Here is a 23,995-nt window from a genome sequence, read left to right on the forward strand (position 1 = left end):
CACTAAAAAGAAATGAGCTATCAAGCCATGAAAAGACATGGTTGGTGGGGGACTTAAATGTATATTACTAAGTGAAGAAGCCAATCTGAAAAGGCTACATACTGTAAGATTCCGATTACAAGACATCTGGAAAAGGCAAAACTATGGAGACAATAAAAAGATCAGTGGTTGCCAGGGGTTAGGAGAGAGGGAGGGATGAACAGGCAGAGCACAGAGGATTTTTAGGGAAGTGAAACTATTCTATATGGTAATATAATGATGGCTACATGTCATTATTCATTTGTTACAACCCAAAGAATGTTAGTACAAAAAATGAATCCTAATGTAAATTACAGAATGGTAGTTACCAAGGGGGTAAGGTGAGGGGGAATGGGGAGTCATTATTTAATAGGTACAGAGTTCTACTTGAAATGATGAAAAAGTTCTGAAAATGGATAGGAGTGATGGTTTGCTGAATACTGTGGATGTACTCAATGCTACTGAATTGTACACAACAGAGCCCCCAAAGTACAAGAAGCAAAAACTAACAGAACTAGAAGTGGAAATAAATATTCAACGGTAGTAGCTGGGGACTTCAATCTCCCACTCTCAATAATTGATAGAACAATTAGAAAGAAAATAAGCAAGGATACAGATGATCTGAACACTACTGACCAGCTTCATCTAACTGAAATCCAGAGATCCTATGACACCCTACGACATCAGAATATACAATTTTTTCAAAGGCACATGGAGTATTGTCTAAAAGAGACTATATGTTTTGCCAAGGGTTGGCAAACCTTTTCTACCCACCCAAATGGGCAAATCCAGCAACATATAAAAAGGATTATACACCATGACCAAGTGGGATGCAATACCTTAGGTTTTGCAGGCCACGTACTATCTGTCATATATTCTTCTTCTTCTTAACAATTCTTTAATAATCTAGAAACCATTCTTAGGTCACAGGCTATACAAAAACAAGCATAAAACAAGTCTCAACAAATTTAAAGAACTGAAATCATACCAAATATGTTCAAAGCACACAACAGAATTAAATTAGGAATCAACAACAAAAAGAAATTTGGGAAATCTTGAAATATTTGGAAATTGATAAACATGCTACTAAATAATCCATGGGTCAAAGAAGAAACCACAACGGAAATTTTAAAATATTTTCAACTGAATAAAAATAAAGACAAACAAAAATAAAATTTATGGGATGCAGTTAAAAGTGTGATTAGAGGGAAAGAAATAGTTTTTAACACCCATATTAGAAAAGAAACAACTCAAATTAATAATGTAAGATTCAGAAACTACAAAAAGAAAAGTAAACTAAAAGTAAACTTGCATTCTTCAAAGCAAGAAAAATGAAGGAAATAAAGATTAGAGTGGAATTCAATGGAAGAGGGAAAAGTTGTCATTCAAAAGATAAACAAAGGGCTTCCCTGGTGGCGCAGTGGTTGAGAGTGTGCCTGCCGATGCAGGGGACACGGGTTCGTGCCCCGGTCCGGGAAGATCCCACATGCCGCGGAGCGGCTGGGCCCGTGAGCCGTGGCCGCTGAGCCTGCACATCCGGAGCCTGTGCTCCGCAACAGGAGAGGCCACAACAGTGAGGCCCGCGTACCGCAAAAAAAAATAAATAAATAAGGTAAACAAAATTGACAATCCCTTAACTAAACCAACGAGAAAAAAATAACATGACACAAACTACCAAAATCAGGAATTAATACATCACTACCAACTCCTACAGAAATTAGAGAGATTATAAAGGATACTACCAAAAACTTTATGTCAAATTAGATAGTTTAGATGAAATGGACAAATTCCCAGAAAGACACAAATTACCAAAATTGACTCAAGAAAAAACAAACTCTGAATAGACCAATATAATAACTAAAGAAACTGAATCGATTATTTAAAATCTTCCCACAAATAGAAGTCCAAGCCAAAATGGCTTCACTGGTAAATTCTACCACATATTTAAAGAAATAATACTAATACTTCAAAAACTCTTCCAAAAATTGGAGGGAACACTTCCCAACTCATTCCGTGAGGCCATTATTACCTGACAGCAATACCAAACAAAGACATCACAAGAAAATTACAGACCAATATCCTTCATGAATATACAAGCAAAAATACTCAACAAAATATTAGTAAACCTAGCCAAGCAATATATAAAAAAGGATTATACACCATGACCACATGGGTTTTATCCTAAGAATACAAGGTTGGTTTAACATCAGAAAATCAATTCATGTAATACACCTTATTACTAGAAAAAAAGAACAAAAAACTCACATGATCATCTCAGTAGATGCAGAAAAAGCTTTTGACAAAATCCAACATTCATTCATGATAAAAATTCTCAATCTAGGAATAGAAGAGAACTAACAATTTGCTGGCTAGACTCTCTAGAACAATACTGAACAGAAGTAATAAAAGCCGACATCATTGTCTTACTCCCAATTATAGGTGGAAAGTAATTCAGTTTTTTATCATTAATTATGATAGCTATAGGTTTTTCATATATGCCCTTTAATAATAAGAGAGAAGGAGAAGTTAAACGCATTCAGATTGGATAGGAAAAAAAAATACTATTTTTTATTCATGGATGACATGCTCCTATATTTAAAAGACCTTAAGGAATCCACATATGCACACACAAAAAACCTACCACTAGAACTAATAAATGAATTCAGCAAGATTTCAGGTTACAAGATTAATATACAAAAATCAACTGTACGTTTTTAATTTAAAAAAATTTTTTTATAGTGACCAATAGAAATTTATTTCATTAGTTAGACCTGAAACCACTGCATTAATGCCATTTTGAAACTAACCTTTCAGGGATTTAATACAGTTGTTCTTTAACAACAGAACTTGGTTCATTCACTACTTAAGACATGATTATTTAAATTAAAGTTAATTGGTTTCCTTACTCTCCTTTAGGGCTTTAGGCTCAGAATATTTCTATTAGAAAAATCTAATTTGTCTCAAGCTCCTATTTCTAAATTTTAGAGTGGTTAAAATGCTCTTATATTTTAAATCTTTGTAGCAAAAATTATGTCTAAAATTACAGCTCAAACTGGCAAAGCAATTAAAGATGCAGGTGACGCAAGTCTTTTTTTAAGTCTTTTTCATACAGTTTTACTGAGATACAATTGACGTATGGCACTGTACAAGTTTAAGGTATACAGCATAATGATCTGTCTTACATACATCATGAAACGATTATCATGATCAATTTAGTGAACACCCATCATCTCATATAGACACAAAATTAAAGAAACAGAAAAAAACTTTTTCCTAGTGATGAGAACTCTTAGGATTTACTCTCTTAACAGCTTCGTATATAACATACAGCAGTGTTAACTACATTTATCATGTTGTACGTTATATCCCTAGTACTTCTTTATCTTATAACTGGAAGTATGTGCCTTTTGACTGCCTTCATCCAATCAATTTTATTTCTATCTACCAATGAAGAATCCAAACTCGAAATTAAAAAATTCTTCCACACACCTAGCAATAAATTTAAAAAGAAAAGAGAAACATTCCATGTCTGTGTACTAGAAGGGGACAGCAAATCTCCCCAAGTTGATTTAAAGAGTCAATGTGACCTCTATCAAAGTCCAAGGAAGAGTTTTGGTGGGGGACAGAAATTGACAAACTGATACTAAAATGATATGAAAATATGCAAAGAATGCAGAATTGCCAAACAATTTTTAAAAAGAAGAACAAAGTTGGAGGACTAACACTTCTTGTTTTCAAAACTTACTATAAAACTTTAGTAATCAAGATGGTGAGTACAGACATACAGATCAATGAACAAAATTGAGAGTCCTGAAATAAACTCTTAAATTTATAGTCAACTGATTTCTGAAAAAGATGCCAAGACAATTCAGTAGAGAAATGATATTCTTTTCAATAAATAGTGCTATAACCAACTGGATGTCTACTTGTGCAAAGATGAATTTAGACCGTTAACATACAAAAACCTTAACTCAAAATGAATCATAGACGTAAATATAAGAGCTAAAGAACTTCTAGGAGAACATACAGGAGAATAATTTTTATGACCTTGGGATAGACATAGATTTTTTAGATGTAACACCAAAAGCATAATCCAGAAAAAAATTGATAACTTCATCAAAATTAAAAACTTTTGTGCTTCAAAAGACACCATTAAGAAAATGAAAAGACAATCCACAGATTGAGAGAAAATATTTGCAAATCACATATCTGAAAAAGGACTTCTATTCAAAATATATACAGAACTCTTAAAACTCAATAATAAGACAAACAAAGGACTTCTATATAAAATATATACAGCACTCTTACAACTCAACAATAAGACAAACAACCCAATTAAAAAAATAAGGCAAAAGATTTAAATAAGCCAAAGAAGATACATGAATGGCTAGGTACATTAAAAATGTTCAAAATCATTACTCATTAGGGAAATACAAATTAAAACAAATGAGACACCACTTCACACCCATCAGAATAACTATAATCAAAAAGATAAATAATAACAAGTCTTAGGAGGATATGGAGAAACTAGAACCCTTATATGGTACTGGTAAAAATGTAAAATGGTGCTTTCACTTTACAGTAATTTTGTAGTTTCTCGTAAATACTTAAATTTACCCCGTGACGCAGAAAAATTAAAAAAGACCTATCTGCAAATGTTGATTACAGCATTGTTCATACTAGCCAAAAACTAGAAACAATTCAAATGTCCATCGACAGATAAATGGGTAAACAAAATGTGGTATATCCATAAAATAAAATACTGTTCAGCAATAAAAAAGAACATTATTGATACATGGTGCAACATGGATGAATCTTGAAAACAACACAATTTGTGATTCTATTTATATGAAAAGTTCGGAAAAGGCAAATCTATAGGTACAGAAAACAGATTAGAAGGTTCCTGGAGCTGGGGACAGGAGGGGATAGACTGCAAATAGGCACAAGGGATATTTTTAAAGGGTTATGAAAATGTTGCAAAACTAGATTGTGGTGATGGTGTAAAATTTTACACATTTACTAAAAATCATCGAATCATACAGTTAAAATGGATAAATTTTATGGTATATAAATTATTACTGGTTCAAGATGGTGGAGTAGAAGGACGTGCGCTCACTCCCTCTTGCGAGAGCACCGGAATCACAACTAACTGCTGAACAATCATTGACAGGAAGACACTGGAATTCACCAAAAAAGATACCCCACATCCAAAGACAAAGGAGAAGCCACAATGAGAAGGTAGGAGGGGCACAATCACAGTAAAATCAAATCCCATAACTCCTGGGTGGGTGACTCACAAACTGGAAAACACTTATACCACAGAAGTCCACCCACTGGAGTGAAGGTTCTGAGCCCCATGTCAGGCTTCCCAACCTGGGGGTCCGACAACAGGAGGAGGAATTCCTAGAGAATCAGACTTTGATGGCTAGTGGGATTTGATTGCAGGACTTTGACAGGACTGGGGGAAACAGAGACTCCACTCTTGGAGGGCACACACAAAGTAGTGTGCGCATCGGGACCCAGGGGAAGGAGCAGTGACCCCAGGGGAGACTGAACCAGACCTGCCTGCTAGTGTTGGAGGGTCTCCTGCAGAGGCAGGGGGTGGCTGTGGTTCACCTTGGGGACAAGGACACTGGTAGCAGAAGTTCTGGGAAGTACTCGTTGGTGTGAGCCCTCCTAGAGTCCGCCATTAGCCCCACCAAAGACCCAGGTAGGCTACAGTGCTGGGTCACCTCAGGCTAAATAACCAACGGAGGGAACCCAGCCCCACCCATCAGTAGACAAGCAGATTAAAGTGTTACTGAGCTCTGCCCACCAGAGCAACACCCAGCTCTACCCACCACCAGTCCCTCCCATCAGGAAACTTGCACAAGCCTCTTTGATAGCCTCATCCACCAGAAGGCAGACAGCAGAAGCAAGAAGCACTACAATTCTTCAGCCTGTGGAAGGAAAACCACACTCACAGAAAGACAGACAAAATGAAAAGGCAAAGACTTTGTACCAGATGAAGGAACAAGATAAAACCTCAGAAAAACAGCTAAATGAAGTGGAGATAGGCAACCTTCCAGAGAAAGAATTCAGAATAATGATAGTGAAGATGATCCAGGACCTGGGAAAAAGAATGGAGGCAAAGATCGAGAAGATGCAAGAAATGTTTAACAAAGACCTAGAAGAATTAAAGAACAAACAAACAGAGATGAACAATACAATAACTGAAATGAAAAATACACTAGAAGGAATCAATAAGACACTGATGAAAGATATTAAAGATGATATAAACAGATGGAGAGATATACCATGTTCTTGGATTGGAAAAATCAACATTGTGAAAATGACTCTACCACCCAAAGCAATCAACAGATTCAATGCAATCCCTATCAAACTACCAATGGCATTTTTCACAGAACTAGAACAAAAAATTTCACAATTTGTATGGAAACACAAAAGACCCCGAATAGCCAAAGCAATCTTGAGAAAGAAAAACGGAGCTGGAGGAATAAGGCTCCCTGACTTCAGACTATACTACAAAGCCACAGTATTCAAGAGAGTATGGTACTGGCACAAAAACAGAAATATAGATCAATGAAACAGGAAAGAAAGCCCAGAGATAAACCCACGCACATATGGTCACCTTACTTCTGATAAAGGAGGCAAGAATATATAATGGAGAAAAGACAGCCTCTTCAATAAGTGGTGCTGGGAAAACTGGACAGCTACATGTAAAAGAAGGAAATTAGAACACTCCCTAACACAATGCACAAAAATAAACTCAAAATGGATTAAAGACCTAAATGTAAGGTCAGACACTAAAACTCTTAGAGGAAAACATCGGCAGAACACTCTATGACATAAATCACAGCAAGATCTTTTTTGACTCACCTCCTAGAGGAATGGAAATAAAAACAAAAATAAACAAATGGGACCTAATGAAACTTAAAAGGTTTTGCACAGCAAAGGAAACCATAAACAAGATGAAAAGACAACCCTCAGAATGGGAGAAAATATTTGCAAATGAAGCAACTGACAAAGGATTAATCTCCAAAATATACAAGCAGCTCATGCAGCTCAGTATCAAAAAAACAAACAACCCAATCCAAAAATGGGCAGAAGACCTAAATAGACATTTCTCCAAAGAAGATATACAGACTGCCAACAAACACATGAAAGAATGTTCAACATCACTAATTATTAGAGAAATGCAAATCAAAACTACAATGAGGTATCACCTCACACCAGTGAGAATGGCCATCATCAGAAAATCCACAAACAGTAAATGCTGGGGAGGGTGTGGAGAAAAGGGAACCCTCTTGCACTGTTGGTGGGAATGTAAATTGATACAACCACTATGGAGAACAGTATGGAGGTTCCTTAAGAAACTAAAAATACAACTACCATATGACCCAGCAATCCCACTACTGGGCATATACACTGAGAAAACCATAATTCAAAGAGTCATGTACCACAATGTTCACTGCAGCTCTATTTACAACAGCCAGGAGATGGAAGTGTCCATCAACAGATGAATGGATAAAGAAGATGTGGTACATATATACAATGGAATATTACTCAGCCAAAAAAAGAAACAAAATTGAATTATTTGTAGTGAGGTGGATGGACCTAGAGTCTGTCATACAGAGTGAAGTAAGTCAGAAAGAGAAAAACAAATATAGTATGATAACACATATATATGGAATTTTAAAAAAAATGGTTATGAAGAACCTAGGGGCAGGACAGGAATAAAGACTCAGACGTAAAGAATGGACTTGAGGACAAGCAGAGGGGGAAGGGTAAGCTGGGACAAAGTGAGGGAGTGGCATGGACATATATACACTACCAAATGTAAGATAGCTAGCTAGTGGGAAGCAGCCACATAGCACAGGGAGATCAGCTCAGTGCTTTGTGACCACCTAGAGGGGTGGGATAGGGAGAGAGGGAGGGAGGGAGACACAAGAGGAGGGGATATGGGGATATATGTATATGTATAGCTGATTCACTTTGTTATAAAGCAGAAACTAACACACCATTGTAAAGCAATTATACTTCAATAAAGATGTTAAAAAAATTTTTTAATTTAAAAAATAAAAGAAAAACAAAGAAGACATACAGCCAAGAAGCACATGAAAAGCTGTTCAACATCACTTATTATCAGAGAAATGCAAAACTACAGTGAGGTATCACCTCACACCAGTTAGAATGGGCATCATCAGAAAATCTACAAACAGCAAATGCTGGAGAGGGTATGGAGAAAAGGGAACCCTTTTGCACTGCTGGTGGGAATATAAATTGGTACAGCCACTATGGAGAACAGTATGGAGATTCCTTAAAAAACTAAAAATAGAATTACCATATGATGCAGCAATCCCATTACTGGGCACATACCCAGAGAAAACCATAATTCAAAAAGACACATGAGTGCTTCCCTGGTGGCGCAGTGGTTGAGAGTCCGCCTGCTGATGCAGGGGACACGGGTTCGTGCCCCGGTCCGGGAAGATTCCACATGCCACGGAGCAGCTGGGCCCATGAGCCGTGGCCGCTGAGCGTGCACATCCGGAGCCTGTGCTCCACAACGGGAGAGGCCACAACAGTGACAGGCCCGCGTACCACACACACACACACAAAAAAAACAGACACATGAACCCCAATGTTCAGTGCAGCACTATTGACAATAGCCAGGTCATGGAAGCAATCTAAATCCCCATCGACAGACGAATGGATAAAGAAGATGTGGTACACATATACAATGGAATATTACTCAGTCATGAAAAGGAACGAAATTGGGTAATTTGTAGAGACTTGGATGGATCTAGAGACTGTCATACAGAGTGAAGTAAGTCAGAAAGAGAAAAACAAATATCGTATATTATCGCATGTATGTGGAACCTAGAAAAATGGTACAGATGAACCAGTTTGCAGGGCAGAAATTGAGACACATATGTAGAGAACAAACGTATGGACACCAAGGGAGGAAAGCGGTGGGGGTGTGTGTGGGGGGGTGGTGGGATGAACTGGGAGACTGGGATTGACATGTATACACTAATATGTATAAAATAGATAACTTATAAGAACCTGCTGTATAAAAATAAATTTAAAAAATAAATTACTGCACCTCAATAAAGCTGGTTGTTAAAAGTGGCTAAGAAGTTAAGAAAAAAAAGAGCAACAACAAAGTATTGTATTTCTCTTACCTCTGCTGGATATACTGGGCATAATCTGAGGAATCAAATTATTGCTTGTATCCATGGGCTGGGAATTATCTTGACCCATCTGATCATCTGGTGGCATATATGCAGGAGGAGGAGTATCAGCTAAGAGGAAGAAAATGAGACAAGTTAAGTCCCAAAAGAATAGTTAAAATCTTCATCCTGCTCAAAGTTAATCTAAACGCATCTGTGAATTCTTAAGATTACCAGCAGGATTCATTACTAAACATCAGAGACACACAAAAATGTAGGATGCTACCTTAGGGCAAGGGAAAAGGAGAAAAGACAGCACACCCATTAGCTACCAGAAACCTACTGCAGGTCCACATGAATTTGTTCCAATCCAGGATAGTAAGATCAGTGCTAAAATTCACTAAAATAGAATTCAGGGTCAAGAATTTTGCCTCCATTTGCTTAGAATCATATGCTCAGAGAAACTGCAACTACTGCAGGTCAATCTGAAGGCCACAGATTATCCTTGTTTAGATAGATATCTACAGAGACATTTCTGAATTATCAAGATCATCACATACTGTATGGTTATTTAAAACTGGAAAATAAAACCATGCTCTTTCAAAATTTGCCAACACTAACAGCAGCTGTCTAATTCTTCTGCAATGTCTTAAAATGGTTGCTCTGTCCTATTAAATGGCTAAATCCTATTAAGTGGCTCTTAGGAAACTGAAAGTTAACTAGAATATCTTTTGAGTTCCAACATTTGTGGTTGAAAACCTTTATAAAAGCTACAGCTATACTTATTTGTCTCATAATGTAAATACTGAATATAACTTGTTTTTCACCTCAACGTTTGTATAAGATGTATTTTGAGACAGAGCTACAGTCAGCACTGAATCTAGGACAAAGGATGAAAATTAGTTTTTGAACAAACACCTAACAGCAAGTTAAACAGTTGGAACTGAAATCCTCTTCAAAGAAACACAACACAACAAAATACAACTTCATCAATTGCTACTTCACTGCAGTAAAGAAACTACAAAGTATATATTTACATATGACCCTACTTACAACAGTAAGCATCCCAATATTTCTTGACACAGTGACCTCACGATTTACTCACATAAGACAGGCATGCCATTAACAAAATTTAGCAACTTTAAAAATCCACTTATGATCCATCTTCAGGCAAATCGGTGCATCAGTTACCTAATTAAAGATAACTGGGGTTCATTTTAACCTACCGAAGTACAAAATGATTTGACAAGCAATGTAGCACAGTTAAAAAAGCACACACTTTAGAGTCAGAGAAACCTGGGCCTGAACCCCACTTACTAGCTGTGCGACCTTACGCAAGGTATTTAAGCTCTTGGGGTTAATACCAGTTTTGTTTTCCATCCATAAAACAAAAAAAATCTATCTCACTTGGTTGTTCTGAAGATTAAATTTAATGTGGTATCTTTCATCACAGTATGTTACATAAAAGGCACCTGATAAATGGTACTTGGTATTATAAATTATACGAAAATATTTAACTTTACGTCAAATATAGCTACTTCCTTTGTTGCTGCTCTTGTTTTGGCAGAACTTAATTTTAAAGCCTGATGGTATATATGGATTTAGTAATTTGGTCCAATAAATGGTCAGTTGACATCTAACAACATTTTGTTTCCAGATTAGCTACTTTACTTCACATTCATCAGTCATTTTGTCTTTATGTTTTTGATAAGCTTTTACTACACGCTGCCTTTACTGTATATAGGACTCCTCTCTATGAAACCTTTCAAATTAACAGCATTTGGCTTCAATCTCTCAAGCTGCACTGGCAACCACTTGACACATGGTTATATCTATAGTTAGCAGTAAATGTATTTATGTGTTACTATAACTTTGTCTATTCATTTAACAAATATTTATTGAGGATCTACTGCATACTAGATTCTGATATAGGTACTGGGTATGTAGCAATAAACAAAAGATGCTATAAAATCCCTATTTTCATGGAGTTTATAGTCAAGACGCGGGAGGCTGGGGAAAGGCAGACTGTAAATAAAGACAACATATACTATACTGGATTGTAATACATGCTATAGAGAAAGATCAAGCAATGAGAGAGGGAAGGTGGGTTGGGAGGAGGGAGTGCAATTTTTAAATTCTATCTTATTTTATTGTCATTATTCTTAATGGGTAATCTCTGATCTCCCCCAAATTGTGTTTGCTTTTTTAAAAAATTCAATTTATTTAAACTAAAAAAAATAAAAACAGTTCATCCACTTCCCCCACCACCTCTGGCAACCACCAATCTGTCCTCTGTATCTGTGAGCTTAGTTTCTTATTTATTTTTTAAGATTCCACATATCTTATTTGAGAGAGACCATATAGTATTTGTCTTTCTCAGTCTTATTTCATCTAGCATAATGCTGTCAAGGTTCACCCATGTTGTCACAAACGGCAAGATTTCATTCTTTTTTTATGGCTGGATAATATTCCACTGCGTGTGTATGTGTGTTATCATATCTTCTTTATCCATTCATCTATCAGTGAACACTTAGGTTGCTTCCAAATCATGTCTACTGTAAATAATGCTGCAATGAACATGGTGGGGGTAGATATCTTTCTGAGTTAGTGTTTTTGTTTTCTTTGGATAAATATCCAGAAGTAGAACTGCAGAATCACATGGTAGTTCTATTTTTGATTTTTTGAGGAAACTCCATACTGTTTTCAAAAGTGGCTGTACTAATTTACATTCCCACCAACAGTGCACAAGAGTTCCCATATCTCCAGATCCTCACCAACACTTGTTACTTCTAACACGTTGCAGTTGCATTTCTACCTATCTCGAAATAATAAAGCATAATATGCTGAAAATGTTGCTTTTTTCCTTCCATCTTCAATATTAAAATGACTGCATAAAAATTGACCAATTTTGATAAGTCTCTTTTTAAATGTATGCTGATATGACGGCTGTCAAATACAATCTAACAAAACTGTTCCAACTGAAGTTAAAGACAACTAAGTGCTACTAGAGCCATCTTATGGAAAAAACTGAACAAACCCTTTGGCCCACCCAATAATTGACCATTTTTGCATGAGTTTATTTCTGGACTCTCTATTCTGTTCCAATGATCTGTGTGTCTGTTTTTATGCCAATATTATATTATTTTGATTATTACAGCTTTGTAATACAGTTTGAAATCAGGGAGTGTGATGCCTTCTGCTTCGTCCTTCTTTCTGAAAACTGCTTTGGCTATTCGGGGTCTTTTATGGTTCTATACAAATTTCAGGATTGTTTCTATATTTTGTGAAAAATATGTCTACTTACATTTTTTTAAACTTATGGTACTTGGCAAAATAAAATTCCAAACTCTTCTGGAAATCAAACAATTACCAAAGAATAGTCAAAAATAGTTGGCTCTCGGCATATTAACAGTTCACCCAGAGGATCAGCAGTATTAGAACAACTGCTAACTCTTAGGAATTATTTTTTTGTATCAATAAAATAAATAATCTTACCTGGGAGCTGAAATGGACTTCCTGGTCCAGAACTTGCTGGGGAGTTGGGATATGTGCTGCTAGCAGGGGAAGGAGGGTAGGGACTATTTGGAGATAAGGGAAAAGGAGTGTTGTTAGGCTGATGGAAAGAATCTGGAAACGTTGCATTTTGTGGCATGTGAGGTTCATTGTGGCTTAAGTTTCTAAACTGAACCAGAAGGCTGTGCTGTGGGTTGAATTCATTATGACGAGGCACTAATACTGGAGGTAAGACTGAAAGACAAAAATCAAAAGTCATCTGTCAGCAACGACCAAAACATCTCATACACATGAAGGGAAAGACAGAAAGGATTCAGGGAAGACTGTAAACCTTTTAAAACAATTTATTTTTAGGAAGGGCTGCTTTGTAGAACCTTGAATCTATATTTACAAAATAACTAAACCAAAAATTCTCTAAGCACTCAGCCTATATAAAATACTCTAGAAGACAGAACATCCAAAGCAGAGAAGATATCACTCCTATTCTATAAGAGATCAAGCACATTTAAGAACAACCATAATTACAACACAGGGAATATAGCCAATATTTTATAAAAACTATAAATGGAGTATAACCTTTAAAAATTGTGAATCACCATGTTGTACACCTGAAACTTATGTAATACTGTACATCAACTATACCTATAAAAAAAAAGGGAGCTTCCCTGGTGGCACAGTGGTTGAGAGTCCGCCTGCCAATGCAGGGGACACAGGTTCGTGCCCCGGCCCAGGAAGATCCCACATGCCGCAGAGCGGCTAGGCCCGTGAGCCATGGCCGCTGAGCCTGCGCGTCCGGAGCCTGTGCTCCGCAACAGGAGAGGCCACAACAGTGAGAGGCCCGCATACCGCAAAAAAAAAAAAAAAAAGGTAAATATGTCATCATCTCCTTAGATGTTACTGATGTTGGTCTTGCTTTGTCTACATGCAACAGGGAACACATCCTGAACCATGTGCACAAAAGTATCATCCCTTAGTTTGCAACCAAGGTAGCTATTTCCATGACATTACTGCTTTGCATGTTTGCTCTTTACCATTCAAGACTGTGGATGCTTTTAATGAAATAAGAAGCTAATATTAATTTGAAATAAAATAATGGATTAATATAACTTAAAAAATTTTTTAAATTAAAAAATAGATAAAAACAACAATAATACAGAGAATTTAATGCACTGGGAGTTGAACAGAGGTAAGTATTCCCAGCTAGCAAGGAATCAAACAAAATACCATGGAAAAGACAACATCTGATTGGACCTTAAAGACCTGGAAGCATTTCACACGGAAGTGCTAGGGGTGGAGAGTGTAAAGAATGTAAAGGAGGAGATGGATAAAGATAATAAAGAACAGTCAGGTGGCCTAAGCACTGAACTGGGAGGTAAGACTAGAGAATAAAGTTGAGATCAGCTATGCACATGCCCTGAAAGCCTCCATGTTTCCAATTTTGGACATTTTACCTTTCTTTCTTTGAGAGATCTTGCATTTTATGTTCTTCAATAAAGTTTTCCCAACTGAAAACAGTAACAATTCCTAGGTAGAGGTCTTCCATTCAAAATAATTTTTCTAAACACGACCATAATGAAAATATATACAAGAAAGCCTAAACATCTTAAGAGATACACTTTTTCTTAGCACATTCACTTTATTCAAATATTCAATTTCACTAAAGACCCAAGTGTCAACCACATACAAATATCTGATCACCTTTCCCTACAGGAAATTGAAACAAACCTGATTTCTCTAAACTCTTACGGTACTAATTCATCTCTTTTATAACTTTCCTATATTTGTCAGTGTAATTTCACTTCCGAAAATCTCACTTTGACTCTGACATCAGTCAGCAGGAACAAAATCAATCTGTTTTTAAGTTAACTGGGTCACACTTCCCCTCCCTGAAGTAAGAATGAACCTGAGGAATCAGAAGCTCTGTAATTTGTACTGTTTTTTTATCTCTTTTCATTTTACTGAATTAGTGTTGTGATTATGTAGTTAACATCTGATTACAATCGCTTTGTTCTACAGTGTATTACTAACTGCTGTTCCCCTTACAAAATGATGGGACAGATGCCACTGGACAGTAGGGCATGAGACAGTAAGAATGTCTATGTGTAGCTGGCTAGTAATCTGAAAGACTTAGTGAAATAACTACTTAGGAGTTCAATCCAGTAAGGATTTCTTTACTTTTTTTTTTTTTTTTGAGGCAGAACTAAAATCACTGATTTCTCTCTTACTTGTATATTATCTATACACATCTTTTTTTTAGAAATTATTTAATTTTCATTCAAAAATAATACATGGATAGTTTAAAAAAAATAGATGCTACAAGAGATTATAAACAAAAAGAACAATTTCTAAGCCTCCTCCCATACTGCTTCCAGAGACAACAAATTTAAACTCTTAGCCATTTCTTCTAACATTCACTTTGTGCACTACTAAGTAATATGCTTATACTGTTGTTATTGGTTGGTCAAGACATTATTCATAGACTTGCTTTTATGGCAAATGAAGTAGCTTTCTTAAACCACTCTATCCCACTCCCCTTGCCCTTCCCCACAATAAAGTCACATAAAAAATTTTGGTTGAATCAATATCCAGGGTTTATATTTTATATGTTATACAAATTATATAAATACAAATTCACTGCTGAATTGTATTTATTATGTATAAATAATAAATACAAGTATATATTATGATTATATTTTTCCTTGAACAATGTTTTTATTAATTATTGCCCTGGTCCTTCATTTGCTTAATCTCAAGTCTGTACCACTAATTTCCAGAAGTCCAACAGATCTATCAAATTCCCATCAATATTATTTTCCAGATCCCACAAATATACAAATAATCTATTGATTCCACTTTCTCCCCTGATCCTCCATCCTTTGCTATAATCTAGACTGGCTGCTACTTAAGTCTCCTACAAATCTGAGGTCCTTGGACTTCCCCTTCTCTTCTCTCCTGTTGGATCCCATTTCCTGGACCTCATTCTCTATTAGCTTCCTACGGAAGGATGTAAGCAAGAGAAATTTTGAGCCCTGGCCTATATGAAAATATCTTGTCTTATGTTTATCTGCAGACAGATTCCAGAATAGATAACTTTTTCTCTCTGAATTTGGGGGGCACTGCTTCATTTTCTTCTAGAATCTAAAACTGCATTGAGAAATCCAGTATTCTCATTCCCAGTCTTTTCTATGTGCCCTGACTTTTCTCTCTGAGAGCTTTCAAAATCTTCTTTTTATCCATGATATGCTAAAATTTCATGTGTGGGTCTTTTTTCTGCCCCTTGTTCTGGTTACTCAGTCACTGGGCCCTTTCGATTTTCAGTTCTGGGAACTGTTCTAGTATGATTTCTTTGATAATTTTCTCTTTCCCATTTTCTCCAATGCTTGATTTCTAGAATGTATTATTTTATTGGAATATTTAATTTGAAAATTATTCTGAGCCAGTTAATGTTTTATCTAAGCACTTTTCATGCATTAACTCATCTAATTCTCGTAACTAAACTGAAGTGCATATTATTATTCCCACTTTACAGATGAGGAAACAAAATCACAGAAAGGCTAATTAATTTGCCTGTGGTCACACTGATAGCATTGGTAAAGTCAGGATTCAAATCCAGAAAGTCTGGTTCCAGAACATAGTCTTAACCAGTAGACAATACTGCCTATTAAACACTGGATCACTTGGGTTGGCCCTCTATTTTTCTTTTATCACTTTCCAACTATTTTCCATCCTTTTTTTTTTTTTTACCATTCTGCAATACTTTCTGGCTCCACTATATGTGATCTTATATAAGTTACTTCCCTATAAGTAACTATGTGATCTTATATAAGGTACTTCCCTATTAAGTTTTGGTTTCCTTATCTGTAAACTTACTGGTAAACTTAGAGTGCTGTAAAATGTTAGTACCATTTTCTAACCCTATGAAGGAATAACCTCATAGTATTAGGAAAGTGTCTCGTCCTTAAGTGCTCAATAAATGTTCATTACTATTATTATTACTGTTACTATTATTATGACTTTATTAATACTGATACTATAAAGTGATCCATCCTGTGCCACAGCTGCTTAACTTGCTTAAGCATACCAGGCCTAAGCCCCAGTCTTTTCTACAGAATGAATCACAGCTGAGAAAAACATATTACAAAAATAAGACATTTCTATTGACTGATTATTGGACACACCCTAGCTATGGGGGAATACACTAAATTCCTCGACTTTCTTTCCAACAACTTCTAGCAAATATCAAGCCTGGGAATTTTTCAAACTACACTTCTCTATTAAATCCTCACATCTTCCTTTCCTCATCAATTCCTCAGGCTACAGCTCTCCTTGGATTCAACAAGAAACTGAGAATCACCTCAAATACCACCTGGCAGCTCTAAAGCCCTTAAAATGAACTTTCCCTGACAGCACCATTACTACTATTTTTTTTTTTTTTTTTTTTTTTTTTTTTTGCTAGTCTCCACTCCACAATCAATGTTATTTTTATAGCTTTTTTACCATACTGGGCTCTTACATTATCTTCAGTGAAATCCAGCGAGGCCCGCAGACTAAGGTGGCTACCATGATTCCTGCCTCTAGGTATTTACCCCTGGAGTAATCACCCACCCTCTGAGTATATTATCTGTGACTTGCTTCTAACCAAGAGCATATGGCAAACGTGACAGGATGTACGCGATAACATTCCACAAGAATACAATGTTCCTTCTGGCAAGAAGACACTTTCTTACTGGCTCTGAAGAAGTAAGTGGCCATGAATGTGAGCTACTTATGAAGAAGGTCCCATGGCAAGCAAATGAAGGCAGCCTCCAGTCAACAACCAGACAGAGTCCAACAGCCTGCAAGGAACTGAATCCTGATAATAATCACATGAGCTGGGAAGGAGATCCTTTCTCAGGTGAGCCTCCAGTAAGACCCAAGCCCTGACCAATACCTAGAGTACAGCCTTGCAAAGGACCCAGTTAAGCCATGCCTGGACTCCTGACTGACAGAAACTGTGAGATAATTAATGTGTATTAAGCCACTTACTTTGTAGTACTTTGTTATGCAGCAATAGATAACTAATGTACCCAGCTAGTATCTCAGCTTATATAATTCAGTCAATACAAAAAAATATTTACTGAGCACTCCCTACTAAGTTCAAGTTAATAATACTATTCTAGGCACTGGGAATGCAGTACAGAATGAGCCAGAGGAAGGTACTTCTCACATCAGTCAATAAAAAAAATAAATACCTAATAGAGTCAAGTAGTGATGGGGGCATTTGAGCAAGGACTAAATGAAATGAGAAAATGTGACACGAAAAGATCCTGGGGGGAGAGTACTCTAAGTAGAGGAAACAGCATTGGAAAAAAGCCTGGATGCAGGAATATGGCAAGTCCAAGGAACAGAGGAAGTTTGAGGATAGTTTATGTAAGCCCTTGTAGAAATCTGCTCTAAATGTGACAGAAAGCCTTTAAAGTGTTTTGGGCAGGGACTGACATGATCTGATATATATTTACTAAAGATCACTCTGGATGCTATAATAGAAAACAGAATGGGTTGAGGGAAAGAAAAAAGAGAGACCAATTAGGAGACTACTTAAGGTGAAAGATGATGATGGTCTGTACTAGAGTAGTGGTGTTAGAGATGGTGAGATGATATGCTCAAGATATATTTTGAAGGTACAGCAAACAGCATTTGCTCATAGCTCAAACACAGAACCTAAGAGAGAAATAAAAGATGACTTCTAGGGAGCAATTACATGAACGCTAGCGCCATGTACTTCAACTGGGAAAACTGGAGGAAATAAAAGACTTGGTGGGAAAAACAAATCCAAAGTCCTATCTAGACATATTAAATCTGATGTTTATTAGACATTCGGGTGGAGATGTTAAGTAGGCAACTGGATACAGAGTCAGGAGAAGCTGACTCTGGAGTTCAAAATGTGCACATAAGCTTATAGTTTTAGGACATGTGATAACATAAGAGTACACAGAGAAAAAATATAGATGGAGAAAAAGTCCAGGGACTGACTCCTGTAAAAACAGGAAAACAGCCAACAAAGAGACTAAGCAAAAACAGCCAGTGAGGTAGGAGAACTAGGAGAGTGTAATGTTTCAGAAGCCAATATAAAAAAGTTTTGAGTGGGAGGGAAAAAGAGCAACTGTATCAAATGATGTTGATGGGGCAGGTAAGATGAGGACTGAGAATGAATGACCCCTCTATCTGTAACAAGGCAGTCATTAGTGAATTTGACAAGTCAAATGGTAGGGAAGGAAGACTAACTAGAGGGGTATCAAGAAAGAACAGGAAGAAAGTAATGTGGAGATAATAAACACGGAGGCTACTATAAAAGGTAGACTGAAGGTGGGGGCATATTCTTGAGGTCAAGACAGAAATTCTTTCTTAACTTTTATTTGAAGTTGGGCTGTATCATGACATGCTTGTATGCTTTCAGAAAAAGTCTAGCAGAGAGGGAAAATACAATGCTGGAATAAATAAAAAATAAACAAAAAGGAGTGGGATGTAGTACACACATGGAACTTAGACTTCAGATAAAATAGAGGAATGGCAGAGTGTATATATGACTGGCTGCTTACAGCGAACAATGAATTAGAACAAGCCACTTGGGAGCTGTATCATCCATATATTAAGCTCAATTTAAAATCCAGTACTCCTCCCAAGATTAAAATCTTTAAGAAGGAAACATAAAGCTAAAACAACCTTCTAAATTACTAAATTCAGTCAAATGCAAATCAGAAAGAGAAAAGTTTTTATAATTTTTCCCAGAAGGGTTAAAACCTACCTGGACTCTCCACTCTCTTATAGTGGTATGGGTTGATACAAACTTCCTTTTGCTTAGATCCAAAAGGAAATTCACAAATATCCAATGGCTTTAGCTCATGATGACTCTGCAAATCAGGCCAGCGCCAAACACGACAATATATAACATGGGGCAAGCCTTTTCTGTGAGAAACCTGCAGGCGTCCATCTAAAGATCTGGGAATAGTGACACATTTGCTTGGCTGTCCTGGACTGCTCAAGGCTTTCTCCAGTTCCTCCATGGCACCCTTTTTCTTTTTTAGCTTTTTTACCAAAGCATCGACTGCCTTTTCTGCCCATTTCTCCTCTTCATCACCTTGCTTCCAGCCCAACAATCGCTTTACTGCTGGACTAGTAAAAGAAAACAAGCTGGCCATTGACGTCATTTGATTTAAATCTTCAGAAACCTTCCTGCAACTCAAAGTCAGATCACAAGTGAAAAGTCATATACAAGTCCTAAAGAAAAGTTCCAATTAAAAAGGGAGGAGTGACATTTATCTTCATAAGTGCCATAAGCTTCTTTCATTGGTTCAAGTCCTGAAAGAGAAAGGGGGAAAATTTAAATGAATGCAATTAACATACATTTAAATCAATATAATTTGAAAAGCATATTGCTTTTAAATAACAGCAGAAAAGGATTACAAAGTAAAACAAAAAACCTACGTCTAGAAAGAGAAATTTTCTTAGTCCTGTGACCACTCTCTTCCTTCTTCATAATATGAACAAATAATTCACTGGCAATGCCAAATGATAACCAAAAGCAAAGTAGGATGCTCTACTTTCTATGTATTATCCCCCCACCAAAAAAAAAAACAGCCCCTAGACCTTTATTTCTTTCTGTCAGAAGCCCCCAAATCTAAGGTTTGATTCTAATGTACTTTTCTTCATTGATATCCAGGTTATGTGCTGTGTCAGTTTTGAACATGATATTATCCTGATTTGAACAAAAGTCTTAAGAGAAATCTAGCTCTTCCCTAGGGTCATTATTCTCTTTAAAATGTTCCACAGACTTGTAAGATTTGGGCAAAAGTCATAGTAGTACTCAAGTCACATTATTATTATAGATGCAAATTTTATTAGAAGTTGTCGTAAGATTTACCAAACCCTCAACTAAATTATAACATACTTAACTGCCAGAAAAATGGGAGGTATCTACTTTTAAAATGAAGAATGCTAGATTTAAAGAGAATAAATTCAAAGTTTAATCCCAAAAAAGATAGTTTATAATTTCATAATTCCTATTGCCTTCTCTGATATTTTAAGCATGTTAAGTTAATGAACCTGCTCCAGACAGACCAACATTCTACACCCTGAAGAAGCCCTTGGTGATGGTGACAAGAGGAAGCAATATGCAGTGGTACTCCACCGATAAGAGTGGTACAATCCCCTGTGGTCACTATACAGCCAACCACAGACAATGAGTAGCTAGTGAAATAGCAGGAGTAATGTTTGGAAAAAGGATGTCAGTAACAAAAGATGCTTCCTTTCTTATGCCTAAAATTGCCAAATAATGCTGAAGCTCTGTCTTTGACAAATACTAGCAAATTCTAGCATCAAGCCTATTCTGGATTGGGGTGCATCTTCCCAGGAAAGAACACATGTGCTCAGTTAAAACTCAGGTAAACATAAAGTAAAATAAAACAGAGTTAAATTCAACAAATATGTCGCCATGTACTGTGCTTGTCGCCATGTACTGTGAACAGCCATGATGGTACTTTAAGAAAAAAAAAAAAGAAGTCATATACCAAATAATTTCATCTTAAGAGCCAACTGATTCATTCTTTCAATATGTGCTTAGTAAGAGCCTACTAAGTGCCAGGCACTGTTCTAGGTGCTGATCCAGAAAAGGAAAAGTATAGGAGCACTGACTGACTCCTCTTTAGGAGAAAAGGGTTACATGTAGAGCTATGGAACATTACAGTTCCTCCTTTAAAAAGTGCTTAATTGATCAAAAAGGGCTAAGAGCTGCAAGCATTTATTCACACTGTACACCACACCCAAGAAACCTGTATCATAACCTCTTGGCACCTGTCACTAGGAACTGCACAATCTTCAATTAGACTGACTTCTCCCTACTTGCAAGGCCAGACTATACAGAGTGCAGAGAACAACTTACACCCCGTTTCACTAAACTCAAATTCCACTCAACCTGCTGCCACTGGGAAGTCACATGTGCTCAGATGCTCAGTACTGGCTATCCAGACTGCCATGCTGGAACCATGGGAGGAAGGGTACAGGGAAGTCAAGGTATACTCCTTATGTATGGATGGATATGCCTAACCCTATGCAGGACATCTTTCCCAATGCTACACAGGATAATTTTCATCAGGTAAGCAAAACTGCCTACCTTAAACCAAAGAAATACAACAAAAAGATGAAAGCACGTTTTTCAGTAACAGGTCACAGAGTATAAAGTGTTATGAGTTAAACAAACTGTAAGAAAGGCTTATTTCATTTGTAGCAACATTAAGGATATAGGATAAGCCATCTGGGTCCGAAAGTAAAGGCATGGTTTGGTTGTCTGAGATGAGAAGGAAAATTTCAAAGGAAAAGGGGCACAAGCAAAAAAATCCATAGGCAGATATGAAGAGAGCATTTCCTAGGATAGAGAGCAGATAGGCCTGGCTGACTGAGACCTTATTCTGTAATACTAGAATATAACAGAAGCTAAACAGAGTAGTGCATGTGTATGAGAGAGAGATGTATGAGCAATGATATGTTGAAGAACGGAGAGACAAAAGCAGAGGAGCTTTAAGACCAGATACTAGATTAGTAGTTAACCACCAGAAAGTGCTTAATAAATGTTAACTACTAACCTAGTATCACTATTACTATTACATACTAACCATATTATGTACTAACAAGAAAAAAGGGGAAAGTTATTTGTGTATATAAACCCAAAACAAGGACTAAAAGGCTACATACTAAATTATTCATTGCAGTTACCTCTGGGGAGAGGCATGGAATGGAAGACAAGCAAAATAGAAAGGGGTCCTGCATGATTTGTTCTATATGCTTCTGTATTTTTTTAATCTTTTAACAAAGGCATAATTCTAAGATAAAAATAGTAGAAGGACTTCCCTGGTGGTCCAGGGGTTAAGAATCCGCCTTCCAATGCAGGAGACGCGGGTTCGATCCCTGGTCAGGGAACTAAGATCCCACATGCTGCGGGGCAACTAAGCCCACACGCTCTAGAGCCCGTGAGCCACAACTACTGAGCCTGCGTGCTCTGGAGCCCACGTGCCACAACTAGAGAGCCTGTGCCCCGCAGGGAAAGATCCCACGTGCCGCAACAAATATCCCAAGTGCCACAGCTAAGACCCGATGCAGCCAAATAAATTAAAGAAATAAATAAAATAGGAGAGAATCTATTATCTACTATAGAACAGAATGGAGTTAAGAGTGCTAGTACAAAAAAACCGGTGAAACTCATGCATGCTACTAGAACTCAGGATGGTGGTTACCCTTTAAAGGGAAGAGTGGGGGTACTGACTGGAAGGGAGCTTGAGGATTTCTGCCATCCTGGTAAAGTTCATCTTGCTCTGGGTGATTTTATGAGAGAGTCACTTTGTGAAAATTTGGCTGGCTGAATACTGAAGATGTACACACTTTCTGTTAACAATTTAAAAATATTTTCCTGTTATGTAAAGTGCAGAGTGGTCAGCTTCCTTCCTATGTTTTGCCCATCTTCAGGTCCCCTTCTCACAGGCAATCCCTCTTGTATTGTCTTTTATGTCTTTCCAGAGAAATTTTACACAAATACAGATATATAAATAATCATAACCTTTTTTGCACACAAATAGTGGTATATTGAAAAGAAAAAAAGCAAGGTACAGAAAAATGTATAAACAATGTTATCTTCAAGATCTTTCCATACCTATATAGAAACAGCTTCCATATTCTTTTCTAATACACAGAATTCCAGTGTAAAAGTAATCTTTTAAGAGTATATCAAACTACGTCATTTCTCTGCTCAAAGATCATCCAGCAGTTTCCCATTACACTCAATATCCAAATTCTTTAACATTACTTTATAGGACCTACATGATCCAGCCTCTGGCTTCTCCTCCAAACTCATTTTTAGCATTCTCCTAGCTAACTTTGCACACAACCACACTTGAAGGCTTTCCATTTCTCAAATGCTCCAAAGTCATTTCTACCTCAAGGCCTTTGCACTTGATGTTCCCTCCCATGGAATTCTCCACTCCCAGATCTTAACATGGCTTTCTCTCTCAATTAATTCAGCTGCTCAAAAGTCACCTTCTGAAAAAGGACTTCCCTGACCACTTTATCTAAAATAGCATACATCCCACTCCTGCATCATTCTCTATCCCCCCGTCCTGTTCAATTTTCTTTCATGACATTTATAATAATCTGATATCATATCAATTTTATTTATTAACTACATGCCTTCCCCACAGAAATGTTAGAAGGCAGGTAGTCTTGTCTTCTTTATCCATCATCATACTCCCTTGGACCTAGAATAGTGC

The 23,995-nt window shown here is 36.9% G+C and overlaps 1 protein-coding gene across 4 annotated transcripts in view; it reads right to left on the reverse strand.

Annotated features, from left to right (window-relative positions):
- SMAD5 (SMAD family member 5) overlaps positions 1-23,995 on the reverse strand; it is a 50,565-nt gene that overhangs the window by 10,897 nt on the left and 15,673 nt on the right. For all 4 annotated transcript variants that reach the window (XR_003430774.1, XR_003430773.1, XR_003430772.1 and 1 more), the window contains exons 2-4: positions 19,489-20,042; positions 12,687-12,938; positions 9,204-9,323 (exon numbers count right to left, since the gene is read on the reverse strand). Coding sequence is in view for 1 of the 4 variants with exons in the window: in XM_027096778.1 (XP_026952579.1) it covers positions 9,204-9,323; positions 12,687-12,938; positions 19,489-19,891 (775 nt within the window). In the remaining 3 variants the exon portion in view is untranslated. The remainder of the gene's footprint in view (positions 1-9,203; positions 9,324-12,686; positions 12,939-19,488; positions 20,043-23,995) is intronic.

This window comes from Aethalodelphis obliquidens, unplaced genomic scaffold (assembly GCF_003676395.1).
Source record: "Aethalodelphis obliquidens isolate GAN/ISIS:26980383/991018 unplaced genomic scaffold, ASM367639v1 scaffold4, whole genome shotgun sequence".
NCBI classification, from domain to species: Eukaryota; Metazoa; Chordata; class Mammalia; order Artiodactyla; family Delphinidae; genus Aethalodelphis; species Aethalodelphis obliquidens.